Source organism: Salvia hispanica, chromosome 2 (genome assembly GCF_029641045.1).
Source record: "Salvia hispanica isolate PSC_SH4W2 chromosome 2, Shi_PSC_v1, whole genome shotgun sequence".
NCBI classification, from domain to species: domain Eukaryota; kingdom Viridiplantae; phylum Streptophyta; class Magnoliopsida; order Lamiales; family Lamiaceae; genus Salvia; species Salvia hispanica.
The window spans coordinates 52,815,146-52,838,219 of record NC_142693.1 but is presented as its reverse complement, the minus strand read 5'-3'; the positions used below and the strand labels follow the sequence as shown (position 1 = coordinate 52,838,219).

The 23,074-nt window shown below is 35.0% G+C and overlaps 2 protein-coding genes across 6 annotated transcripts; one reads left to right on the top strand and one right to left on the bottom strand.

Moving 5' to 3' along the window:
• Window positions 1-205: 205 nt before the first annotated feature.
• Window positions 206-10,470, top strand: LOC125201074 (sterol 3-beta-glucosyltransferase UGT80A2-like). Of its 5 annotated transcripts, none has more exons than XR_007172836.2 (14): window positions 206-625; window positions 765-943; window positions 1,976-2,215; window positions 2,372-2,483; window positions 2,842-3,012; window positions 4,762-4,825; window positions 5,141-5,198; window positions 5,552-5,729; window positions 5,935-6,065; window positions 6,670-6,772; window positions 6,866-6,942; window positions 9,082-9,154; window positions 9,351-9,398; window positions 9,486-9,577. XR_007172836.2 is itself a non-coding variant. In XM_089064674.1 (14 exons), the coding sequence occupies exons 1-14, from the start codon at window positions 460-462 to the stop codon at window positions 10,305-10,307; spliced, it is 1,728 nt and encodes a 575-aa protein (XP_088920800.1). In that variant the 5' UTR covers window positions 208-459; the 3' UTR covers window positions 10,308-10,470. The 5 variants fall into 5 exon arrangements, 3 of the variants coding, with proteins under 3 accessions (XP_088920800.1, XP_088920799.1, XP_047954932.1); XR_016135504.1 differs by having other exon boundaries at window positions 9,082-9,244; window positions 9,486-9,566; XM_089064674.1 differs by lacking the exon at window positions 9,082-9,154 and adding an exon at window positions 10,143-10,470 and having other exon boundaries at window positions 208-625; window positions 5,666-5,729; window positions 9,486-9,635.
• Window positions 10,471-16,342: 5,872 nt separating this feature from the next.
• On the bottom strand, window positions 16,343-22,058 carry LOC125186285 (uncharacterized). The gene is made up of 3 exons (XM_048082669.2): window positions 21,269-22,058; window positions 18,901-19,446; window positions 16,343-16,631 (listed from the first exon to the last, which is right to left on the bottom strand). Exons 1-3 carry the CDS (start codon window positions 22,043-22,045, stop codon window positions 16,536-16,538), a joined length of 1,419 nt encoding a protein of 472 aa, XP_047938626.2. The 5' UTR covers window positions 22,046-22,058; the 3' UTR covers window positions 16,343-16,535.
• Between the last annotated feature and the right edge of the window lie 1,016 nt (window positions 22,059-23,074).

Sequence of the window (23,074 nt, the reverse complement as noted above, 5' to 3'; positions counted from 1 at the left end):
TTATCTTCTTGATATGATCATCATTTAATAACTAGAGTCATTGTTCTGGTAAAATCTTTTACGCAAAGTACCGCTAAAAGTCTCGAAAAAAGCATATAATAAATCAGAATTAAAGTATTAGGTCAATAATGAATCTTTTATATACTCCAGTCTCGGAAAAATGCTAAACACTCGGTTGATATCCAGTGGATGATTAGAAGCCAGAATCTATCACAGAAATGGGCGATAAAACGACTTTGACAAATTATGAGCTTATTCCCACGCGCCAATGATCGCGTGAACTTGCTGATTCCCCGTTCCAAAACTGCTGTAGATATCTATCTGTAAAGCTTCCAGCAGAGTCTCCCACATCTCGAACGTGGCCGGCTCTCTCCCTCTCTCTCCACTCCCACACATTGCCAGCTCACTGATTTGTGCTTCTGCTGCACTACACATGCATAGAACTACTCGTATTTGTTTATGGATGGCTCCGTAGATCTAGATCATCCTCGCACTTCGCCGCCGCCGATGGAACCCCCTGGAGGAGAAGCCACCTCTTCTTCCAGCTCCACTCACCTCTCCGTTAAGTTCGCCAATGATGTCGCTACCGCTTCTCCCCCTTCCAACGGTCGCAGCAACTCTTCAGGTGAAGCTAGGGCTAGAATAGTGGAATTTTAATTAGAATCAGATGTTTTCGATGATTTGCTTTTGTTAATTATGATCAGTAATTGTGTTTGTTTGAGCTATGCTTGTTGGATCGTTTATTAAATTTGCTGAATTGGCAGGGGGTGGAGAGGCGGTTTTCACTAGAGTGAATACTACGCCTGCAAAAATTTTGAATTGCGGGGAACTGGAGTCTCCTTCGGTGTTGGAACGGTCAAAAACTGATGGGCAAAGGCTTTACAATATACTCCCTGAAGAGGCTGCTCGGATTTATGACAACCAAATTTCTGTTCAGGAGAAGGTCAACATTCTTTCTAAATGGTCCATTAAGTCAGTAACTCTATCATATTGATCAGTAGACAGTGTTGCATGTTTAATGCTTTATAAAAATAAAAATATTAATCGCAGCACTTGAGACGAGTAGGTTCAGTTTTGAAAGCACTCTTTAGTGGTAAGCTAGTATAGATTCTGTTATTCTATGGGACTTTAGATGTCTCATTTATGCAGCAATGTATGTGCGCATGACCAGTTGCTTTATAGATGAGGGAAGGGGTAATAATCTGATTATCGAATACCCCCTCCGTCCCAATAAATATGAGATGTTTGGTTTTTGGCACGGGATTTTATGTAATGTTGTTTTGTGAGTTAATGAAGAGAGAGTAAAGTAAGATTGATGAAAAAGTAGAGATGAAGTTATTTCTACTCTAGGAAACGTTTCATTTTTAATGGGACAAGCATAAAAGGAAACGGTTTCAGTTCTAATGGGACAGAGGGAGTACTTCGTGTGTTGTTATGCTAACTACATGGAGTACCTTTTCGGATGGCTATTCCTAGCCTAAATTCTATTCTTTAGAGGGTGGAGATTGATCAACAACAAGTTTTATGATTTGGCTAAGTTGCAAGCACTAGGTGAAGCGTATGATATTGTAGTCTATATGAAGCAATATTTGTTGGAAACTTTCGCTTAGAGAGTTAGCTTACTTGCTTCATTCAAAGCTACCTGTGGATTTCTTGGTACTTCATTTTGCTTTGAATATTGCCAAGGCTTGCAAGGCTAAAATTAGTTTCAGCTCTTTTTAAACAGTAAACTACATACTATTAAAACACTTGTTCTTGTTCATGCTGATAATTAAACTTTTGGAGATATTTTATGTGTTTTTTATATTTTCTATTTTTACATCCTTTCAGTTCTGGTGGAATTACATATTGGGGAATTCGACACCATATCAGTTACATGCCTTAGAATTTTCTTTTGATTATTAAAAAAACTGCAACCAAAACTCATACATAGAATTTGCCTTGGGGAGTATATTAAATATTTTAAGTACTGCAGCTCAGCTTGTTGAACAGAATAGCTACTGTTAAACATGACGGAACTGTAGAGTTTGAAGTCCCAGTAGATGTTGAACCTCAAATTCTTGGAATTGACACTGAAAGTGTGTACAATGAAGCGGATGAAGAGCCTATTGATGCTACAGAGCTGCAATATATTCCTCCGTTGCAAATTGTAATGCTTATTGTTGGAACTCGTGGGGATGTACAGCCATTTGTTGCCATTGGAAAGCGACTACAGGTATACGAGTAGTTTAAAATAAAGATCATATTATATAGTTGAAGGCAAAGTGAAGGAGAAAGATTGATTAAAACATAAATTACTATAAATGGTGAAATGCCCAACGCCCAAACTCAAGTTCTATATGCAGTTGTTGATGAAGATACTTGGGTGCAGGATTATGGCCATCGTGTTAGATTAGCTACTCATTCCAATTTCAAAGAGTTTGTCTTGTCTTCTGGGCTGGAATTCTATCCTCTTGGTGGTGATCCTAAAGTTCTTGCAGGATGTAAGTTCCTAACAACATTCTTTTATCGGCTCTAGTTCTGAGGAAGAGTGTCTCTCATAATTTTGATTTTTGGTTCCCTCCTTTCATGGTAATTTTTTCAACAGATATGACTATCAATTCGGTGTTGTGTCTGTGTATACCATCTTTTGTTATGGTTCCAAGCCACTTGGGGTTTATATTTATATTATTCCTTAAATATGTGCAAATAGCGGAAAATAGCTATACAAGTGAATTATGACCTATATTCGGTTTCAGCATGACTCTTCGCTGCAATTGTTGAGTCTGAATGTCTTTTAATGGCAGCTGACCAGTTTACACCTTAAAAGTGTACTGATAAATTTATTATTTTCTTCTATAGACATGGTTAAAAACAAAGGGTTTTTACCGTCTGGGCCTTCTGAAATACCTGTACAAAGAAATCAAATGAAGGAGATAATTTTCTCTCTACTTCCAGCATGCAAAGAGCCCGACCTTGATTCTGGGATTCCTTTCAAAGCAGAAGCAATTATTGCTAATCCTCCAGCATATGGTTAGACTACATAACATTTGCTTTCTCTTTTTTGTTTCTCTTCTAACTAGCTGTCCTTATTTTTTATTGATTGATTACTTAGTGTGTATATTTATGAGATGTATGAGGACAACTTTATGGAGTTTAGCTTTTATCATTGGGCTCACCTTTTGGCTTGTAGTCATAGATTTATAGGAGACACAAAGATGAAAATCGAAGTTGCAAGGGTAGTTTGACTTTTGTTTACCACTTAATATATATTTCCGTGCTGCCATTGCAAGGTTTATTTTCTTATTTACTCATTTCCTTGGGGATGAGAAAACAGTTCCTTAGCTTCTCCACCTAAACAATTTGTTACTTTGAGTTCTTGAATGTTGATAAGACATTGGCTAGGGATTAGTGAGACCACAATAATTCAGGCATCCTGGATTGTATGTGAAAATGGTGTTAGACTAAGCAAATTGGTGGACATGGCTTGTTTTTGGTATGCATAGTAGGTGGTAGTTTTTCTAATGTTTTGAGGTATATAGGATATCTGAAATAAAACAGTATATTTCCAAGCTTATCATAAAGAATTCAAACAACTGCTTCAAAAACAGCTTCAAATACAGGATCAGGAAGTACGGTTTGTGGAACCTCAATATCCACAGGCTAATTAGCTGTGCTTCACTTGACTTCTCTCTCTTCCAATTAAGTTCATGAGCTTTTTCTTTCATTTCAATATCCAATCAAGGTCCTTGATGATTTACACATAGTTGCGTATTGATTAACGTTGCATTGGTTGTGCGTATTGAGTGAAAGTCGGAAGCACCGAGTGCATTCAATAATATGGATATTTATGAAATGTATTGAACCATGGATACAAATGGGAATAAATATATAAACTGAAATTGATAAAGAAACGAAAGGGACGAACCGTAATCAAGAAAGGAATGCCTAACCCTAATGGCTCTTGCCGGAACAAACTAATTGGTCCCTCTTGATCATTATCCCTCTTGATCATCCATCTATATATATAGATGAATATAGAGTTCTATTTCAATCCAAATCTAAACAAATAAAAAAGTAAATCAAATTCTAACTTACTTGAATAAATAACAAAATAAAGATAACTATTGGAATAAAAAATCAATGAAGATTTATTCAATATCTTGTAAATAGTTGTAATCTTCTCTATATCTTCACTGATATGATGAAGATATTGATTTGATTTATTTCCAAAGTTTAGGGATATAGGATTATTATTATAAATAGCATTTAAGAATTAGATCAGCTTATCTTTTGAGAGATCACTAATCTGGACGGTTGTAGACCGTGGCCTCTGCTGGAGGATTGGCCTCCTTCGGGGAGGATTATTTTCTTGTAGTTCTTTCTGTTCGAATAATTCCATTCAGTTCTTTCCAGTTTCTGTTCATGTCTTTCAATCTTAGAGGTTCTTTCTAGTTTATGTTCTTGTTCGTTGGTCTCAGCCTTTACTATGTATCATATTATTTTTGTTAAATTGTTACATTACATGTTTGCATTCTTTCTTCTCCACGTTCCATACATTACATGCTCTATGAACTTGTGATACATTCTAAATTGCTGGTCAATAACCAAACAAAACACCTGCCTGCTTTGACCTTCTGTGATGGCATTTTTCAAGTAATGAGAGTGATGTGCTGGTATTGTAGGTGTTTTTTAAGTTATGTTTTGGGTCACAATCAAATGTGGTGTTTATCATCATCCTTAGTCATAAATATGAACCTACTTATCTTTAATTATATACAGGTCATATACATGTTGCAGAGGCTTTGAAGATACCAATTCATATATTTTTTACAATGCCGTGGACGTAAGTCTTCTCTTGGAATTTCTGTTGATGGATATATTTGTTTTTTCTACTGCTGAAAACTAAAAGTTTGACATAAAATTATGACAAACAGGGACGGAACTAGGATCTTTAGAACTGGACAGACGAGATAAAGTTTACATCTTGTAAAACAAATTTTCACAAGGGAGATTACATTTATATATATGTAAAGCGGAGACTGAGATAAATATAAAATACATCATACTAAAATATAATAAAATAAATATACCCTGGGGCTTGGCTCCCCCTGATGACAAATACATTCATCTTGTCTAAATGATAGTTTTTTTCTGCCAGGCCGACCAGTGAATTCCCCCATCCTTTATCTCGTGTTAAGCAGTCAGCTGGATATAGAGTGAGTGATTCCTTTGTTTTCTTCTTACTGCATTTTATACTCCCTCCGTCCATGAAAAATAGTCCCATTTTGCCATTTTGGGATGTCCTCAAAAAATAGTCCCATTTCTAAAACTGGAAAGTTTATAATATCTCACACTTACCCACTTTTTCTCTTCTCTACCATACTTTACTTACTTTTTCTCCATATCTCTTACTTTATCTACTTTTTCTCCTTCTTCTTACTTTACCAATTTCTCATTAAAACTCATGCTATACACAAACGGGACTATTTTTTGTGATGGAGGAAATACTTGTTTAAGAATGTTGTGATTGTGCTTTATGTTTAATTATTTTTAATGAGTGTTTTTGCAGTTATCTTATCAGATAGTTGACTCCTTGATCTGGCTAGGAATAAGAGATATGATAAATGATGTTAGGAAAAAAAAACTCAAGCTACGCCCAGTAACATACTTGAGTGGATCACAGGGCTCTGAATCTGATATTCCACATGGATATATCTGGAGTCCTCATCTTGTTCCTAAACCAAAAGGTTTCATCTCTGAATCATCTACATTAATAACTTATTTAGCTCCTTTTTAAGTGACTCCATTCATATCTAAACTAGAAGTTCCAAACTTGTAATCTTCTTCTTAATTTTCTTCTTTTGCAGCATATGAATTCTGTTTAACTGTAAAAGACGCTTCCGTAGCATGTCTGCATTAGAGTTGCTAATTCCTGGCAATATTATTTGGCAGATTGGGGACCAAAGATTGATGTTGTTGGATTTTGCTTTCTTGATCTTGCGACAAATTACGAGCCACCCGAGCCTCTTTTAAACTGGCTTAAAGCTGGTCCAAAGCCTATATATATTGGTTTTGGCAGTCTGGTGAGTATCCAATTTCCAGCCCCTCAAACTCTCATTTATTGATTTTTTTATAATTGTTTTCTTTTCATTTATAGTACGTAAATGATCGATACACATTTCTCTTTTCTTAGATTTTAGTTTTTAAGAAGTGATTTGTTGTATTATTTGTATATTGCTCTCATGATATGTTAGAGCTATTATAATTGTGGTTTACACGCAATTAGTTTATTGTTGATCATTTCCAGTGTTTCATTTTATTTATTTAAAAAAATCCTTCCACTTTTTGAAAATCAATTAAGCAAAAATTCAGATCTTAATGGAATGGATTTTATGGACAGCCAATTACGGAAGATAATATAAAATCATGATAAATAGTCTTTTCTCAGGTAGTGCAAATGTATTCTGAATGCACACCTAGAATTTCATGTCCTAAAAGGAGTAATGGATTCTGCTCAGACTCAGAAGAAAGATTTCTTTTTTCTCTGTCTCCACCATGAAAAATGCTTCTCTTTTATTAAAGTTTCGACACTTAGCTCTTGTAAAAGGTTTTTATGTTTTGCAACATCCCTTTATTCTTGAGAATAATAAGGATGTCAAATTCAACCTTTCTTTTCAATAATTTCAGCCCGTTCAAGAACCAGAGAAAATGACAAAAATAATTGTTGAAGCTTTAGAAACAACTCAGCAAAGGGGCATAATTAACAAAGGCTGGGGCGGCCTTGGTGACTGTGAGTTTCCTTCTATGATCTTATTGGCTAACTCTACTTGATATTAGTTGTATATATTTCTAAGCTCGTTTAGAATATAACAAATGATCGCAGTGGCAGAAGGGAAGGACTTTGTATACTTGTTGGATAATGTTCCTCATGACTGGCTTTTCTTGCAATGTTCTGCTGTGGTTAGTTATTCTTTTCTCTTTGATCGCTTGACACTTGATTATGTGTGGTCGGCTACATTCTTTATTCGAACAGTTGTATTTGTAACCGGGAACATTTTTTATATTTATTTTAACTAACTAATAACCTAAGCCCAACCGTTTGTAACCAACCAATTGAGGAATCAATATAAAATACTCCCTTTGTCCTAAGAAAATAGTCTCATTTGTGGATGACATGAGTTTTAAGGAAAATCGGTAAAATATGAGAGAAATAGAGGGAGGGAGAAAGTGGGTACACTAGGAGAGAAAGAGAGAAACGTGTTCGAGAAAGTTCCCATTAATAGAAATGGTACCCTCTCCGTTCCGTCCCATAATAGATGTCATACTAATTTTGGTCGTTTTAGTTCCAGAGTATGGGGTTTGCTGTCTGCTACCAGCACTCATGGAAGACAGTTGCCCCAAATTGAATAAAAAATAATTATAAGCATATTGGGTCCAAGTGGTATGCAACCTGCTGCCTCTAAGATTGCCCATTGATGCATAATTAATGAACTTGATTTTCCTTTCTTTCCTTCTATGATTTAGGTTTCTAAAGTTTTAAGTTATTTTGGTATTTATTTGTTTTATTTGTTAATTACATTAAGAAGATGAAAAGATATTGACAATATTAATTGGCTTTGATATTCTTTCTTTCTACCAATTAGAGTTTTCTTTTAGTTTATTTCCTTTAACTTCTTTTTTTCCCTTATGTTTATGATTTCCTATGCGTATATTAAGGCCTCATTGTTGGACTACAAAGACTTATCAACGGTTCCTTTCCTTATACCCATTGTAGCATCATTCATCCACCTTGTATCAGTTCCACTCTTATCCAGTTTTTCACCTTTATCATTTGGTATCAAGAGTGTACTCAAGAGTCAAGACTCAAGAGAAATAGAATTCATAATTTATTAATCTTCGAAGGTGTATCTTTGTAGTTCAACAATAAGACCTTTATATAGGCAAAGGAAACCATAGAAATCCTAAACATAAAGAAAAATAAAACTTAAAAGGAAATAAATTGAAAGGAAACCCTTATTGGCAAAAGGAAATTATATCAAAGCCAATTAATATTGGTCAATAGTTCATCTACTTATTCCAATTAACTAATAAAGCAAATAAATGCCAAAATAACTTAAACTTTAGGAAACCCTAATGCATAGAAGGAAAGGAAAATCAATCTTATTAATTATGTCAACTCCAGCTTTCCGATTAGTGACAGAATGCAGATTCTATAGATGAATATCAAAGTAGATGAGAAAAGGGGGATGATAGAAGAGAAATGGCAGAATCAACTGCAAGAAACCGCTTTATTTGGATGTTAATGGCTAGTTAATTGATTTTCTGGCATTTAGATTTTGTCAACTGTTCTCAGCTCCCTTAAAATTAAATCTATCACACTGACCATGATTTATCTTTGATTACAAAATTGTCATCCAGTGTAGTTGAGATACGAGGTGTGGCTGGCATTGGCCCAAGTCAAGTGGCTGGGGCATAGGGAAAATAGAAGATAGGTTTATATTTATTGTCATTTACACATAGGTAATGTGTCTTTTGATATTTTAAACAAAAAATACTACTCCCTCCGTCCCCAAAGAATATGCACTTTGGGTTCGGCACGGGTTTTAATGTAGAATTGGTAAAGTAAGAGAGAGGTAGAGAAAAAGTAATTAGAGTATTGTTAGTGGAGAATGGGTCCTAACTCATTAGAGAGAAAACACTTTCCAAATTAGAAAGTGCATATTCTTGTGGGACAGACTAAAAAGGAAAGAGTGTATATTCTTGTGGGATGGAGGGAGTAATTAATTTCTCCCTTTGAAACTTAAGATTAAATGTCTATATTTAATGGGGAAAATTCTATAAATGGGCAGTTCTAATAATGTCATTTACAACTCCAATTAATTCTTTTGTTATTCTAATGTACTTAAATAATATAATATGCATGTTAAAAAGCTTACGCTAAATCCAACCTTGAAGAGCAGCCATTCACCAATACATGAGTGACCAAGGACAGTCGGAATCTCAGATTAATTAATGATATGCAGAAAGTTCACCCCTCTTATATTTAAAATGACAAGTAAAAATCTCAAATCAATTGCTGATCAGTTTGTATGGGTACAGTGTTGTTAGGCGCCAGGAAAATTTGTTAAAGTTCTGGGGCACGGAACGACAGAGCACGCCCCAACAAATCAGGGTGCAGTAACTGTTCATCTATAGAAAAATACATGGACACCTGTTCAGATAGCATGATTAAGAGATTGATCCAGAAAAAAATTTCATACATGTATTTTAAATTATTACTACAGTTGTTTGCTAATCATATTTACACAGTGCCACGATTACTCAAATCTTCACCTTTGGGCTATAAACTTTGTTTCAATTTGTAATAGGTGCATCATGGGGGAGCCGGTACAACTGCTGCTGGCCTTAAAGCTGCGGTAACTTTTTAACTCGTGACTGGTACTCACATCTGTGCAACTTAGTCATTAACAACTTGGTTTATTTGTTTGATGTTACCGATGCAGTGTCCAACAACAATCATCCCTTTCTTTGGTGACCAGCCTTTCTGGGGAGAGAGAGTCCATGCCAGAGGTGTAGGTCCTCCACCGATCCCGGTCGATGAGTTTTCACTTAAAAAGTTGGTTGATGCAATCAACTTTATGTTAGATCCGAAGGTATTTTTTGGTTTCTAATATTTTTATTTACTTCCTAATCAGCTTACTCAAAAGTGCCAGTAAGAAATCTTTTCAATAAAATGTAGCATATCATGAATCAAATGCAGCAAGAAGTCTTTTTAATTTTTTTGGTTTGTTAAATTAGTAAATGTGATTAAACCCACTATTTACTGCCTGGTAGGGTGGCACACTAACTAACCACTGATGCGAATTGTTTATGTTGGGTTATATATGTTTATAGGTGTTTATGCTTTCTCATCTAAAAGAAACTCTTCAAGAAATGTTTATCGGCTCAATTTTCTGAAATCTAAAATTTTGGCTTTGACTAAAGCCCCAGAATCCCATCCCAAATCCACACCTTTTATTTTCCTCTGTTTCACTTTCATTGCTATGGAGGCATAACTGAGAACTTGTGTGAGTTAACTTCAGCAAACGATACTACTGTTTTAATAAACACAGGATATGATTTGTTTGGCTAGATTTTCAAATAGGTTTAACTTATTGCAGGTCAAGGAACAGGCAATTGAACTTGCAAAAGCCATGCAAAATGAAGATGGGGTTAGCGGAGCTGTAAATGCATTTCTCAAACATCTATGTAGGAATCTCGAGCCTGACCACAGATCTGCAAAATCAAGCTTATTCTCAGTTCGTTCATGCTTTGGTTGTTCGTAGGTTTGGGTGGATGAGGTATTTACTATTCCCTCATATGTTGATCCCTCTGTTAACTATTATTATTTGATCTTGATTCTTTTCACCCCTTTCGCCACAATATTGCATCGCTGTTGTTGTATCAAAGTGTTTTGTCTTGGCAATAAGAAGAGTCAGTTATATCCTCTTTGAGTCTGTCAAAGTATCTTACATCTTCTTGCTATTATATTTGCTAGTTTTGCTGTGTGAATCAATAAATATGGCTCAATCGCCTGGGATTCTAATGAAAGCCAAATTGCGTTCAAACTGATTATTGCATTTATTCGAATTCCCAGTCTTTGGTAATATCAGAAAAAACTAAGATAAAATAATTGGTGCAAGATGCATATCAGCATGTTGATGAACTGATTAATTCTTGGAAATGATCCAGTGCCAGAGTATATATTTGGATTCTGGATTTATCGCATTGAGAATGTAAACCAAAAATAGAGCCAAATGTATCTTTTGTGCTGCATTGGACTTTCACTTTTCTTAGTTTAGTTTTGGAAGCACTGTTGTTAGTTTATTTGAGCAAGTATACTTGTATTAGTTTATAACTGAGACTAGTAATTGGAAGCCATTTAATGATATTCCATTGACAAAGCAAGGCTCAACAAATCTATCGATTGAAATGATAAATAGTTCAAGTTGTTAATATGCTTCGACAAATGGATCAAATGTCAGAATCACTTGTTCTGTAGGAGTATAGGTCTTAGAAATGTGAATAGAGACACAGCTGGGGTGGTGTGTATCCAGGTCTCAATTTCCTCTTTTTATGGCTTTCATTCATCCATCCCATCCATTGTTGAGCGACTAATTTGGCTGCTTATGGTTATATTTGAGTGGTTAGTTTTGAGTTATTCTCAAATGGATATTTCCGAGTTTCTCATTTGTTACAGTGTCATGGTTTGTGTCGAGATATTAATCGATCCCATAGATTGACACCGTTCTTATACCATGGTAAATTATGTTCCATCCGTCTCATTCAGTATAATGAAAATATGTAAATAGACCTCTGTCCCAAGGAGCATCATTGAATCTTTGGACCGGCTGTCTCACCCTTCCACCCTTCAAAGTACCTACAAATCAATAAGTAAAATAGTCACTGCTTTTGTCGACCTTTGGTCTAATAATCAAAATAAATATGTAAATAAAAACTAGTACTCCCTCCGTCCCATTCAAGATGACCACATTTCCTTTTTTGTTTATTCCAATCATGATGGCCATTTTACAATTTTGGAAATTATCTCCTCCCTCCTCTCTTCTCATTAAAATATTGAGGGAACATTTTTTATGGTCCACGAATTTTGTCAAAATATCATTTTAGGTCCGTGAACTTTGAAAATACCATTTGAGGTCCATCAACTATGGGTTAATATCATTTGAAGTACTTTTTTACTATTTTCAAATTTTTTTGGACGAAAATACCCTCAATATCTTAAGGGTATATATTTTAATAAACTTATCATATACTCATATTCTTTATAAAAATCTCTACTATATATTTTTGATGAATTTTCTAAATATAATTTGACCTTCAATATTATCACTTAATTTTGTGATATGCAAGAAAAGATTCTTATTCAATTTTTTATTATTAAAGAAAAATTCTTTATTCAATTTTAATATTCTTTAATATAAAAAATTGAAGAAGCAATTTTACTTGCATGTCACAAAATTAAGTGATAATATTGAAGGTCAAATTATATTTAAAAAATTCGTAAAAAATATATTGTAAAGATATTTATAAAAAAATACGAGTATATAATAAGTTTATTAAAAATATATACCTTTTAAGGTATTGACTATTGAGGATATTTTTAATAAACTTATCATATACTCATATTTTTTATAAATATCTTTATTATATATTATTGATGAATTTTCTAAATATAATTTGACCTTCAATATTATCACTTAATTTTGTGACATGAAGAAAAGATTCTTATTCAATTTTTTATTATTAAAAAAAAATTCTTTATTCAATTTTATAATTCTTTAATATAAAAAATTGAATAAGCAATTTTGCTTGCATGTCACAAAATTAAGTGATAATATTGAAGGTCAAATTATATCTAGAAAATTCATCAAAAATATATTGTAAAGATATTTATAAATAATATGAGTATATGATAAGTTTATTAAAAAGATATACCCTTTAAGGTATTGACTATTGAGTGTATTTTCGTCCAGAAAAACTTGGAAATAGTAAAAAAGTACTTCAATGATATTAACCAATAGTTGATGGACCTCAAATGATATTTTCAAAGTTCACGGACCTAAAATGATACTTTGGCAAAGTTTGTGGACCAAAAAAGATGTTCTCTCTAAAATATTTAACTACCTTTTTTCTTTCTACTTTATTCTACCTAACAAAACACCCTAAAATCCCGTGCCACTCAAGAATGTGGTCATCTTGAGTGGGACGAATGGAGTATATCAGTAACTATAATGATTTACAATCCCACTAATTGCTTTGTTGTATCATTTCCTCTCCCATGTATTACAAAATATAAAACCAGATAACCATATCCGTACTGATTACACTAACTTTGTTCTTTATTTTGAAATATAATTTGCTATACTTGGTGTGGAATACTGGCCCTTATCTATAATTGGCCTCAGCTATTTTTTTGTCATTGGTCTAATATATATGTAAAAGGCCCAATTTATCTAGTTGGCCCATTCTCAACTAACTGGAGTATTCCGATGGTTGCCATGTCGGTGCTCCCACCAGGATCGCCACTTCTGGCCGTTGGATTCAAGATGTGTTTCTTGTGAGAGCCATTTAGTCTCTCTCTATTTACTTTGAGCCATTCATTCAGTTCTAGACTTCTTCTTGTGTGTGATTAGGGCTTCCTCTATGCATTCTCTCTAGAATTTCTCTCTTTCGCTCTCTTTGTTCTTCGTCTTCGGTCTTCTTCTCCGAGCGTCCTATCTCTTCCTTTTTCGCTCTCTTTGTTCTTCGTCTTCGGTCTTCTTCTCCGAGCGTCCTATCTCTTCCTTTGTGAACATGAACGTCGATATCTCTAGCAAAGGTAACCTCTTAGGTTCCCTTGCAAAGTCACCCTAGATTGAATCTTTTACGTTCAATCTGGAAAGTCAGAGGAGATCTTGACGTTTTTTTGATGAGATTCGAGAGTCCTGTTGTGTTCTTGAGTGATCAAGACTAGGGTTGTCAATTTTTGGCACAACACGATAACCCGACATGAATCCGCACGAAATTAATGGGTTTGGGTCAAAGCTTATTGGGTTCAAGTCCGTATCGGGTCGACATGTTAAGGACACGACGTGTTCGGGTTACCTATTAAGAAATAATATTATTAATTTTTAGTGTTTTAAAAATTATATTTTTTTTGTTAAATTTCTACACTATGAATCTATTGATGTTAATGTTCATCAGATCACATTGTGTAATCAGATTTTAAGTTTTTAATTAGACTCTTAATGATCAGATTCACGGTTTTGTAAATTTTGTTAACCAATAGCAGTTGTTATCAGGTTCTACCGTCTTATTAGATCGTGTTGTTATAGTGTCGTGTCATGTACGTGTTGTTCTCGTGTCGTGTTGACCCATAGTGGTTCGTGTCGTTAATAGGTTTGTCTCGTGTCCGGGTTTAAGGGTAACGGGTCGTGTTCGTGTTCGGGTTTGTGGTTTTCTTAACGGGTCGTGTTCGTGTTTGTCCTTATTGGGTCGTATCGTTAACAGGTTGAACCCAATAACGACCCAACACGCACGATTTGCCACCCCTAATCAGACTTGGAGCGGTTTTGTGCGTCTGTGTGTGCTGAAGTGGTGGTGGTTGTGTAGTAATCGATGAAACCTAAGGTTTCTGAGACGAGCACTTCGGGTGTTGTGTTCTTGATGACCAGTGAGACTTGGAGAGGTTTCGTGCGTCTGTGTGTAGAGATGTCAAATGGGCCGGGCCGACCCAAGCCAGCCCGGCCCAGGCCCGGTATGGGCCGGCCCAGGCCCGGCCCACCAATGAAATGAAGCGGGCTTGGGCTGGGCCGAGTAGATGAATTGTGCTCCAATTGGGCCTTTTTACAAACCCAGGACCGGCCCGAGCCCAGGCCCGGCCCGAGCCCAGGCCCAGGCCCAACCCAGGCCCGGCAGAATCTAATTATTTGCTTGGTTTTATACTACTACTCCTATATTTTTTGTTCTTTCAATTGTTTTAATTGTGGATAACATAATAATATACTAATAACATGTCCATATCTACTATTTATTAATAACATTATGCATAAATATTCAATTAATCAATTATTACTCAACTTAAATCAAAACTTATACTAATAAATTTGATTTTCATATTTATAGAGTAGTATTGACTATTTTTTTTCAAAAATAGAGGATCCTAAAATTGATTGTGGTATAATTATTTTGATATGCATAATTATGGAGATTAGTTGTTAATAATTTATCTCTATCATATATAGTCCCTAATTATAGTGAATAGTGATGACTACTTATCTATTTTACTATTTATATGCAAATTGTAATATGCATTAATGTGTATGCCTTACGGTAGTAGTATTAGTTTCTATGCATATGACTATATGTGTATAAACAATGAAGATTGGATATTATTTCATGCATATTCATTTCTATTAATATATTGTTAGATGCATGATTATTTTATATTTTTATGTTTTCATAAATTTTTTATTAATGATATTATGCAAAAAATAATCAATTAATTAATTACTCAACCTAAACTAAAACTTATAACAAGTTTGATTTCCATAAATACATTTGATTTGCATAATTCAATGGTTAATTGATTTGCATAATTATAGATAGTATTAGTTTTACTTCATATATCTCAATTAAAAATAATTCCATAATTATAGTGTGTCATGATTCTAATTTTGTGGGATAATGTAACATTTATGTGTGTAATCTATAACATTAATACACAAATTTTGTGGGAATATATTAAATTGTAGCAAAATCTTGATTCCTTATTTTGTGGAAATATATATTTATAAATCATTATACACTATATACTATTCCAATATAGAAAAATTAATATTTATCTAGCACAATAAAAATTTTAAACTTGGCCCAAGACCGGCCCAGCCCAGCCCGGCCCACTTACCAACTGGGCCCGGGCTCGGGCTGGGCCCATTATTTATACCAAAACCCAGGCCCGACCTGGCCCGGCACAAACATGGGCCTGGGCCGGGCTGGGCTGAAAAGTCGCTGGGCCTCGCCGGGCCCGGGCCGGGCTGGGCCGGCCCAGCCCACTTGGCACCTCTATCTGTGTGTGTTGAAGTCGTGGTTGTTGTGCAGTAATCGATGAAACCTAGGGTTTTTGAGATGGGCACTTCAGGTGTTGGTTCCACTGGCTTATCTTGTGATTTTCAGTTAAAGGAGGGTTCGCGTGTGGTCGGTGCCGGTGTGAGCTGAGCCACTGCTACGTTCACATACTTGCATGCATTTGTGATTTCTATTCTGTACAATTAGATATTATTGTATTGTTATCTTATAATCCATCTATTGAGTGTACATGTGATACTCTTGAATTGCTTTGGCTTAGATCGGTAAAGATCTAAGTGTAGTTAGGGTGTATCCTTTTCTTATATTTGGATTGCTTCTCTGTTCAAGTGTATTGTTAAGAGAGACTTATCATTTTTTGAACATGTCTTGGTAAATAGTGAATTCTTGGTTATATAACTCTTACACTTGGAATAACGAAAAATTGATTGAGAATTTGTTTAGGATAATTCTGTTAACTCAAATGTGACAATTTTCAATTTAATTTACTCAGATTCCGAAAATATCTAAAATATGACTCTGATCTTAATATATTTGGAAAGACATGTTTATCATCATCCAAATTCCATCATTTAGAATGTGGAAATAGTATAAAAAATGACAACAAAAAATCCATGTCACTATTTTTAGTTTTAAGTCAATTTCTCACCAACTTTTCAGTTGCAATTTGAAAACAACATAAATTCGTTAAGCTATTTAGTATAGAAAGTAAATGATATTGTTTCCTTTTTCCTCTCAAGCTATTACACCTTATTAATAACTTCACGAAAATATACCACTAGTCTTGTAGCTAAGTGATATTTCGTCTCCTATTTGATAAAGCTGAGATTTATGTATGCAAATTCTAATTTTCCACCTCTTAATTAAATTCCAAACGAAGAAAGAAAAGAAAAAAGTGGCATATCTTTCTCAATATAAAAATTGGCATATTAAGCTATGATTTCGCTACTCCCGCATTCCCTAAATATAACATCAGCTGTAGTTCCGTTACCGGCGATAACATCACAGCATTCACATCGATCCTTCTGAAAAATAAAAAATAATTAAATACATCCAATATTTAATTCAAAGAAAATCATAAAAAATAGTTATACTATGTACACATCGATCCTTATCTTCGTGCCATCTTAAGTAGTAGTAGTATGAATTAATAAACTATACTCCTTCCGTCTCATAAAAATATGTGACCTTCTAATCCAACTGTCCAATGAAAATATGGATAGTTGTTCCCATCGATTTACCATATATATGGTTTTGATCTATGAAAACTAGATTTAAATACAGAAACGCAGAACACAGTCATACGTAGGGTATTTTTAGGTCATAGTTAGTTTATTTTTAGGTCATGCTAACAAAGCATGACCTAAAATGATCTTAACATGACATAAACCCGAATTTTATAATATGACCTAAAACTGCTTAACTATGACCTTCCGTATTTTTGGTTAATTATTGACCATTAGATCATCTAATCCTAGGGTCAAGATTTGGGCTGCATTTCTTGATTTAAGCACATACTTGTTTTGATCACGTTCCTATATATATATATATAGGGGTGTGTTAAAATGACAACACTCTTTATTGTAACACCATACCACCATTTTAGGCCATTGGATCTGAAAATCGTGTGCTTGTCATGCTGCCACGTGTAAAAACACGGAGGGGTAAAATAGGAAATTTCTAATTTTACGTTACCAGATTGCAGTGCTGTTCATTGAATATTGTAGTCTTACCACAACAATATTGCAGTTTACCACGACTGCAATATCTAATACAGTAGACTGCAAACCCGTGTTTTTTCACGAAACTTAATCCTAGGCGTCCATAGACGAGATCTAACGGACTATATTGGTGGTATGGTGTTATCCTATTCATGGTGGCACCCTAGTGTGCACCCCTATATATATATATAGGAACGTGATCAAATGAAAACTCTAAATACTGTACAAACTCAAAACTATGATCTGGACCATTGAAAAATGTCAACAGATAACAAAAATACATCAATAGGAAAATGTCAACAGAATTTTAACAGTAGTCAATGATTGATGTTGTGTTGATATTGTATTGATACTGTGTTGGCATTAAAATCTTGAAATTTTACAATGTGTTGATATTTTATTGAAACTGTATTGAAGCTGTGTTGAGGAGTTTTGAGTTTGTACAATATATTAGTTTGCATTCTATCACCGTGACACCGCTCTTAAAATGACACCGTGACACCGCTTATACAGCAATATTATAAACGCTACACAACAATATTACAAACACTACACATAGATTGTTGTATAGTGTGTCGAATATTGCTGGACAAGAAATATTGCTGGATAAAGACCAGCAAATTGCTGATCGTCTTTTTCCAGATTTTTTTTGGCCACGTGGCAACTTATTATTCATCCAAAACCCAGAACTTCAACATTATGTTGGAAATTTCTCAACATATAGATATAACTTTATCAACATAACATGTATATTTAAATCTCAACACAAAGATATAATTTTATCAACACAAATCTATTGAGAAAGTTTTGTCTTTGTGTTGATAATTTTGATACATAATATTGAGATAGTTCTGGGTTCTGGATTAGAAGGTTGGTTTTATTTTAACGCGACCCTATATATATATATATATATAGGTTTGTGTTAAAATGAAAACTCCCCTTAATATGACACCGTGACACCGCTTATACAACAATATTATAAACGCTACACAACAATATTACAAACACTACACAACAATCTATAGATTGCTGTATAGTGTGTCGGATATTGCTGTTCAAGAAAAATTGCTGTATAAAGACCAGCACATTGCTGCCCATCTTTTTTCAGATTTTTTTTGCCACGTGGCAGCTTATTATTCGTCCACGTGGAATAAATGATTGGCTAGAAATGGTGGTATGGTGTTATTTTAAGGGGTGGTGGCACCCTAACATGCCCATATATATATATATATATCAATTTTTTATAACTCATGCCACTATGGTCCACTATTACAACTCATTAAACACTAATAATGTAGATCTCACTATCCAGTAATATTGTTTAACTATCCTTCTCTTTCTCTCTCTTACTTTACCAATTATGCATTAACTTCTATACCTTTTCAAATGTATGTATTTTTATTGTTAACATTCTATCATCAACTATAAAAAAATCAAATGTAAAAGTTAATAACACATCCTAATTACTTACCGAGCTCTCTAATTAATATTTTCATGTCGATCGATAAATGTCTCATTTGATTTTGACATATGAACATTGTTAATGTAATATGAGTCTCGTTAAAATACGTACCCCAATGCGTTTGGTGGCGGGGGAAAAGACGCGAATATGAGTTAGGACATCGGGACAGTGAGGGTCGCACCAGAGGCACGGGTTCATAGGGCGCGGGGCTGCACGCTCATAAGTGGTGATAATCCCGGGTGCGGAGTGATTGACAACGACATCCTTGAGAAAGAAAACATGGGGAGCTTCGCAGGGATCGCCGGTGGGCAAGCGGGTGTTGAACATGTAGAAAGGCGGGGGGCGATCGCTATCGATCCAAGCCGTGAACGTCTCGATGGGGCTGCGAAGGTGGCTTCTCGGCATCACCCGCTCGTACACGTGGGACGAGTATCCCCACGCGATGGAGATTGTCCACTGCTTTTGCCTCTCGTGGCACACCGTCTGCTGAAGTGTCCGCGACTCGTCTGCCGCGGACGCCTTCATGAGGTGGTGGAGCGCCTCCACTCGGTCCATATTGGGGAATAGTGGCTCCACCGTGTCAAGATGGTGCAGCGACATTAGTGGCGAATTGGAGTGGGAAGACAAGAATCCCGAGATATCACCACGCAGATCGATCTGAATAATAAAATGTTAGTATCATCAATTAAATAGTCATTCATAATTTATCACTAAATATGTTTTTCCAGATAAAAGAATTACTGTAATTAGATTTTCTATTTTCGATCTACATCGATGTAAAGCGATAATTGAAATTACTCCCTTCATCCGTAAAATGTCTCATTCTGTGTCTCATTTACTTTTTTTCTATTTTAGTAAGAGGACCAAACAATTCACCTAAATCATTATATTCACATTTTTTTTAAATCAATACCCCCTCCGTCCAATAGAAGGCCATTTTTTTTATTTTTTCTCATAAAGCCAAACAATTTCTTAAATTTAGTAAATTTGATCCCTTAAATTTGTAGCTCATATTCCACTAATTTACTTTTTTCATTTTTTTTCATAAAGCAAAACAATTTCCTTAAAATCTATGTCAAATCAAAATTAGACTATATATGACAGACAAATGGAGTACTATATAAGTCCTAGTCGCTCATCATATCACCAATTAGTTTAAGATGAAATCCTATAAATTGTTACTCCCCCGTTCGATAGTAGTGGAGTTAGTTTGTCATTATAGTAGTAGAGTCATTTCATTTTTTAGTAAAAGTTAGCACATTTCTTATCACTTACTTTATTCTCTCTTCATCTCTCTACCTTTTTCTTTTCCTACTTTATTCTTTCTTTATTTACACACTTAACACAATTTTTTCTTAATCTTCGTGACGAAAAGAAATGTCTCCACTACTATGGAACGGAGGAAGTATCATAATATTAGAGCGGGTAGGGCTGGCAATTTTTGACACGACACGATAACACGACACGAACCGGCATGAAATTAATGGGTTTGGGTCAGAGCTTATCATGTTCGTGTCCTTATCGGGTCGACCCATTAAGGACACGAAAATTTTGTGTCGTGTTCGTGTCGTGTTCGTGTCGGGTTCGTGTTATCCGCTAACAATGCGTGTTCGTGTTATCCGTTAACACATAATATTTTAATATTATTATTCTTATTAACACATAATATTTTAATATTATTATTCTTATTATTTCATTTTTCAATACTTATTTTCGTGTCACTAAAGGGTTCGTGTCGTGTTGACCCGAAACGGTTCGTGTCGTTAATGGGTTCGTGTCGTGTTCGTTCTGAGGGTAGCGGGTCGTGTTCGTGTTCGTGTTTGAGGTTTTCTTAACGGGTCGTGTTCGTGTTTGTTGTTATCGTGTTCGTGTCGTTATCGTGTCGACACGATAATGACCCGACACGCACGATTTGCCACCCCTAAGAGCGGGTCATCTAGTGTGAGACAAATTTAATCGACAAACCAGTACTATGTGAACCAAATTTAACTGCAGCTAGACTGAAACTAAAATATTTCTGACTCGACAGTATATTTGGGCTTTAAATTTGAATTAGTTCGATAGAGACCTAAACCCACCCATTCAAAAAAAGTCCACCCTACAAGATTCACTTAAAGAATACCACCGATTAGTTTTAGTATGGAATCCTATGACTTTCTATCAGAGTACGTCATATTCCAAACATTTAGATATATCACAAGCTTTTAGTATTCCCTCCGGCACCCATTAATTGTCCACTTTTGTCATTTTCGTTTGTCCCTCATTAATTGTCCATTTTCATTTTTACCATAAATGGTAAGTAGTCCCACATTACTAACTTATTTTACTCACATTTTATTATAAAATCAATAAATTAAAGTGAGACCCATATTCCACTAACTTTTTAATTCACTTTTCTTTATATTTTTTAAAATCGTATCGGAACCAAAGTGAACAATTAATGAGGGACGGAGGGAGCATTTTGATAAAAACGGATTACCTGATGAAGTCCGTATTCGGGAGAGAGATCAACTCCAAGATCACCAATACACGCGTTAATTATGATGTCAGCGGTAATAAAAAACGGCGCATGTCTTCGAATACAATTGTCCATATCATCAGCCAACGCCTTTGCAAGAGGAAAGCTCAACACAATCCCAGCCCCACCAAACCCTTGATTAAACGAGAACCAAACATTCGACATGTAAAACTCCGACGCCGCACCCAAGTAGTAGTGCTTAGTATGATCATATCTCGCAACCACTTCCACCAAATTCTCCACAAAAAATATCGAATCATCGTCTCCGATCACCACCCACCTCACACTCCCATCGTCTCCGCCCACGTCTCTCACCACCTCCTTTATCCCGTGGACGATCCTCAGCACCATTGGGGCCGCGGCCTTCGCCTCTTTCGACAGCTCGGTGAGGTTGCCCGAAACTTTAAAGGGTGGGGACCGGGCCGGCCACGGGACGAGGTCTCCCGTGGGGGGCACGTCTAGGTACACGTGCCCTCGTGTCTGGTTCGGCCTCCACCACGACTCGATGTAGCTTCTGCGGAAGTGCCAGCCGCCTTCGGAAGCTAAGATTCCGAAGGCGAGGTGGCTGAGATTTGTGGGAGGAGTTGGTTGAGGGGATTTTGTGTGAATGGTGAAAAGGAAATTGGGATTGATTAGGTGATTTGGGAGGGAGATTGTGAATATTAAGTATATGGCTAGGCCTGAAATTATGAGGAGTTTGCAGTGTTTAGCTGCACTGGATTTGTAGGATGAAGCCATTTTCAGGATTGATCAATCAAGAATGATGGTATATACATGTATACTACATTTATATTTATAGGGTATGTTCGGTTTGCAAGATTATACTCCCTTTGTCCGTGAAATAATGTCATATTTTACCATTCGGTATGTCCGTGATTTAATGTCTCATTTACTTTTTCCGTTATAATTAATGGACCTCACCATTCACCTAATTTATTACACTCACATTCTATTATAAAATAAAGTCAATATATAAAAGTGGGGTTCACATTCTACTAACTCATTTTCTTATTTTTCCTTCACAATGTTAAACAATTTCTTAAAATTTGTGCCGAGTCAAAAGGTGACTATAAATAATGGATGGAGGAGTATCTTAGAATTAAATGTATATTGTGTTTGGTTCATGAGATTGAATCTCACAACTCAATCCTAGATGGATAATAATGTAAGAGTAATAATTAGACATAGTCCACCTCCAATTAAATAATCTCACAACTCAATCATAGAAAACATTTCATGATTATTTTGTCTAACAAACTAAATAGCATTAGCATAAGAGGGTACTAATTTCCTAATATCAACACTCAAATGAAAATTGAGACCATACCAATTCGTTCATTTATTAATAGTATTAGTTTGTATCACAAAACATATCCGTTATTGACTTAATATTACTAATATTTTGTGATATTGAAAATTAAGCAATCAATATACTTCTTCCGTCTCATAGAAATAGACTATTTAGGGTTGACAGAAGTTTAAATACGTAATTAGAAAGTAAGAGAGAAGAGAAAAAATAATTGAAATTGTATAGTAAATAATAAGATGCATAAATGATAAAATAAAGAAGGAGAAATACATTGCTATAAATAAATATTGGATATAGATTATTTTACGAAACAGACAAAAATAAAATATATTATATTTTTATAGAACCGAGAGAATATTGCATAATATCAACCGATAATAGTGAATCATCAAATTTATATAGCTCTCGGTTTAATCACAACCCACCTATATTTGTATGGTATATTAGTAATTAATAAT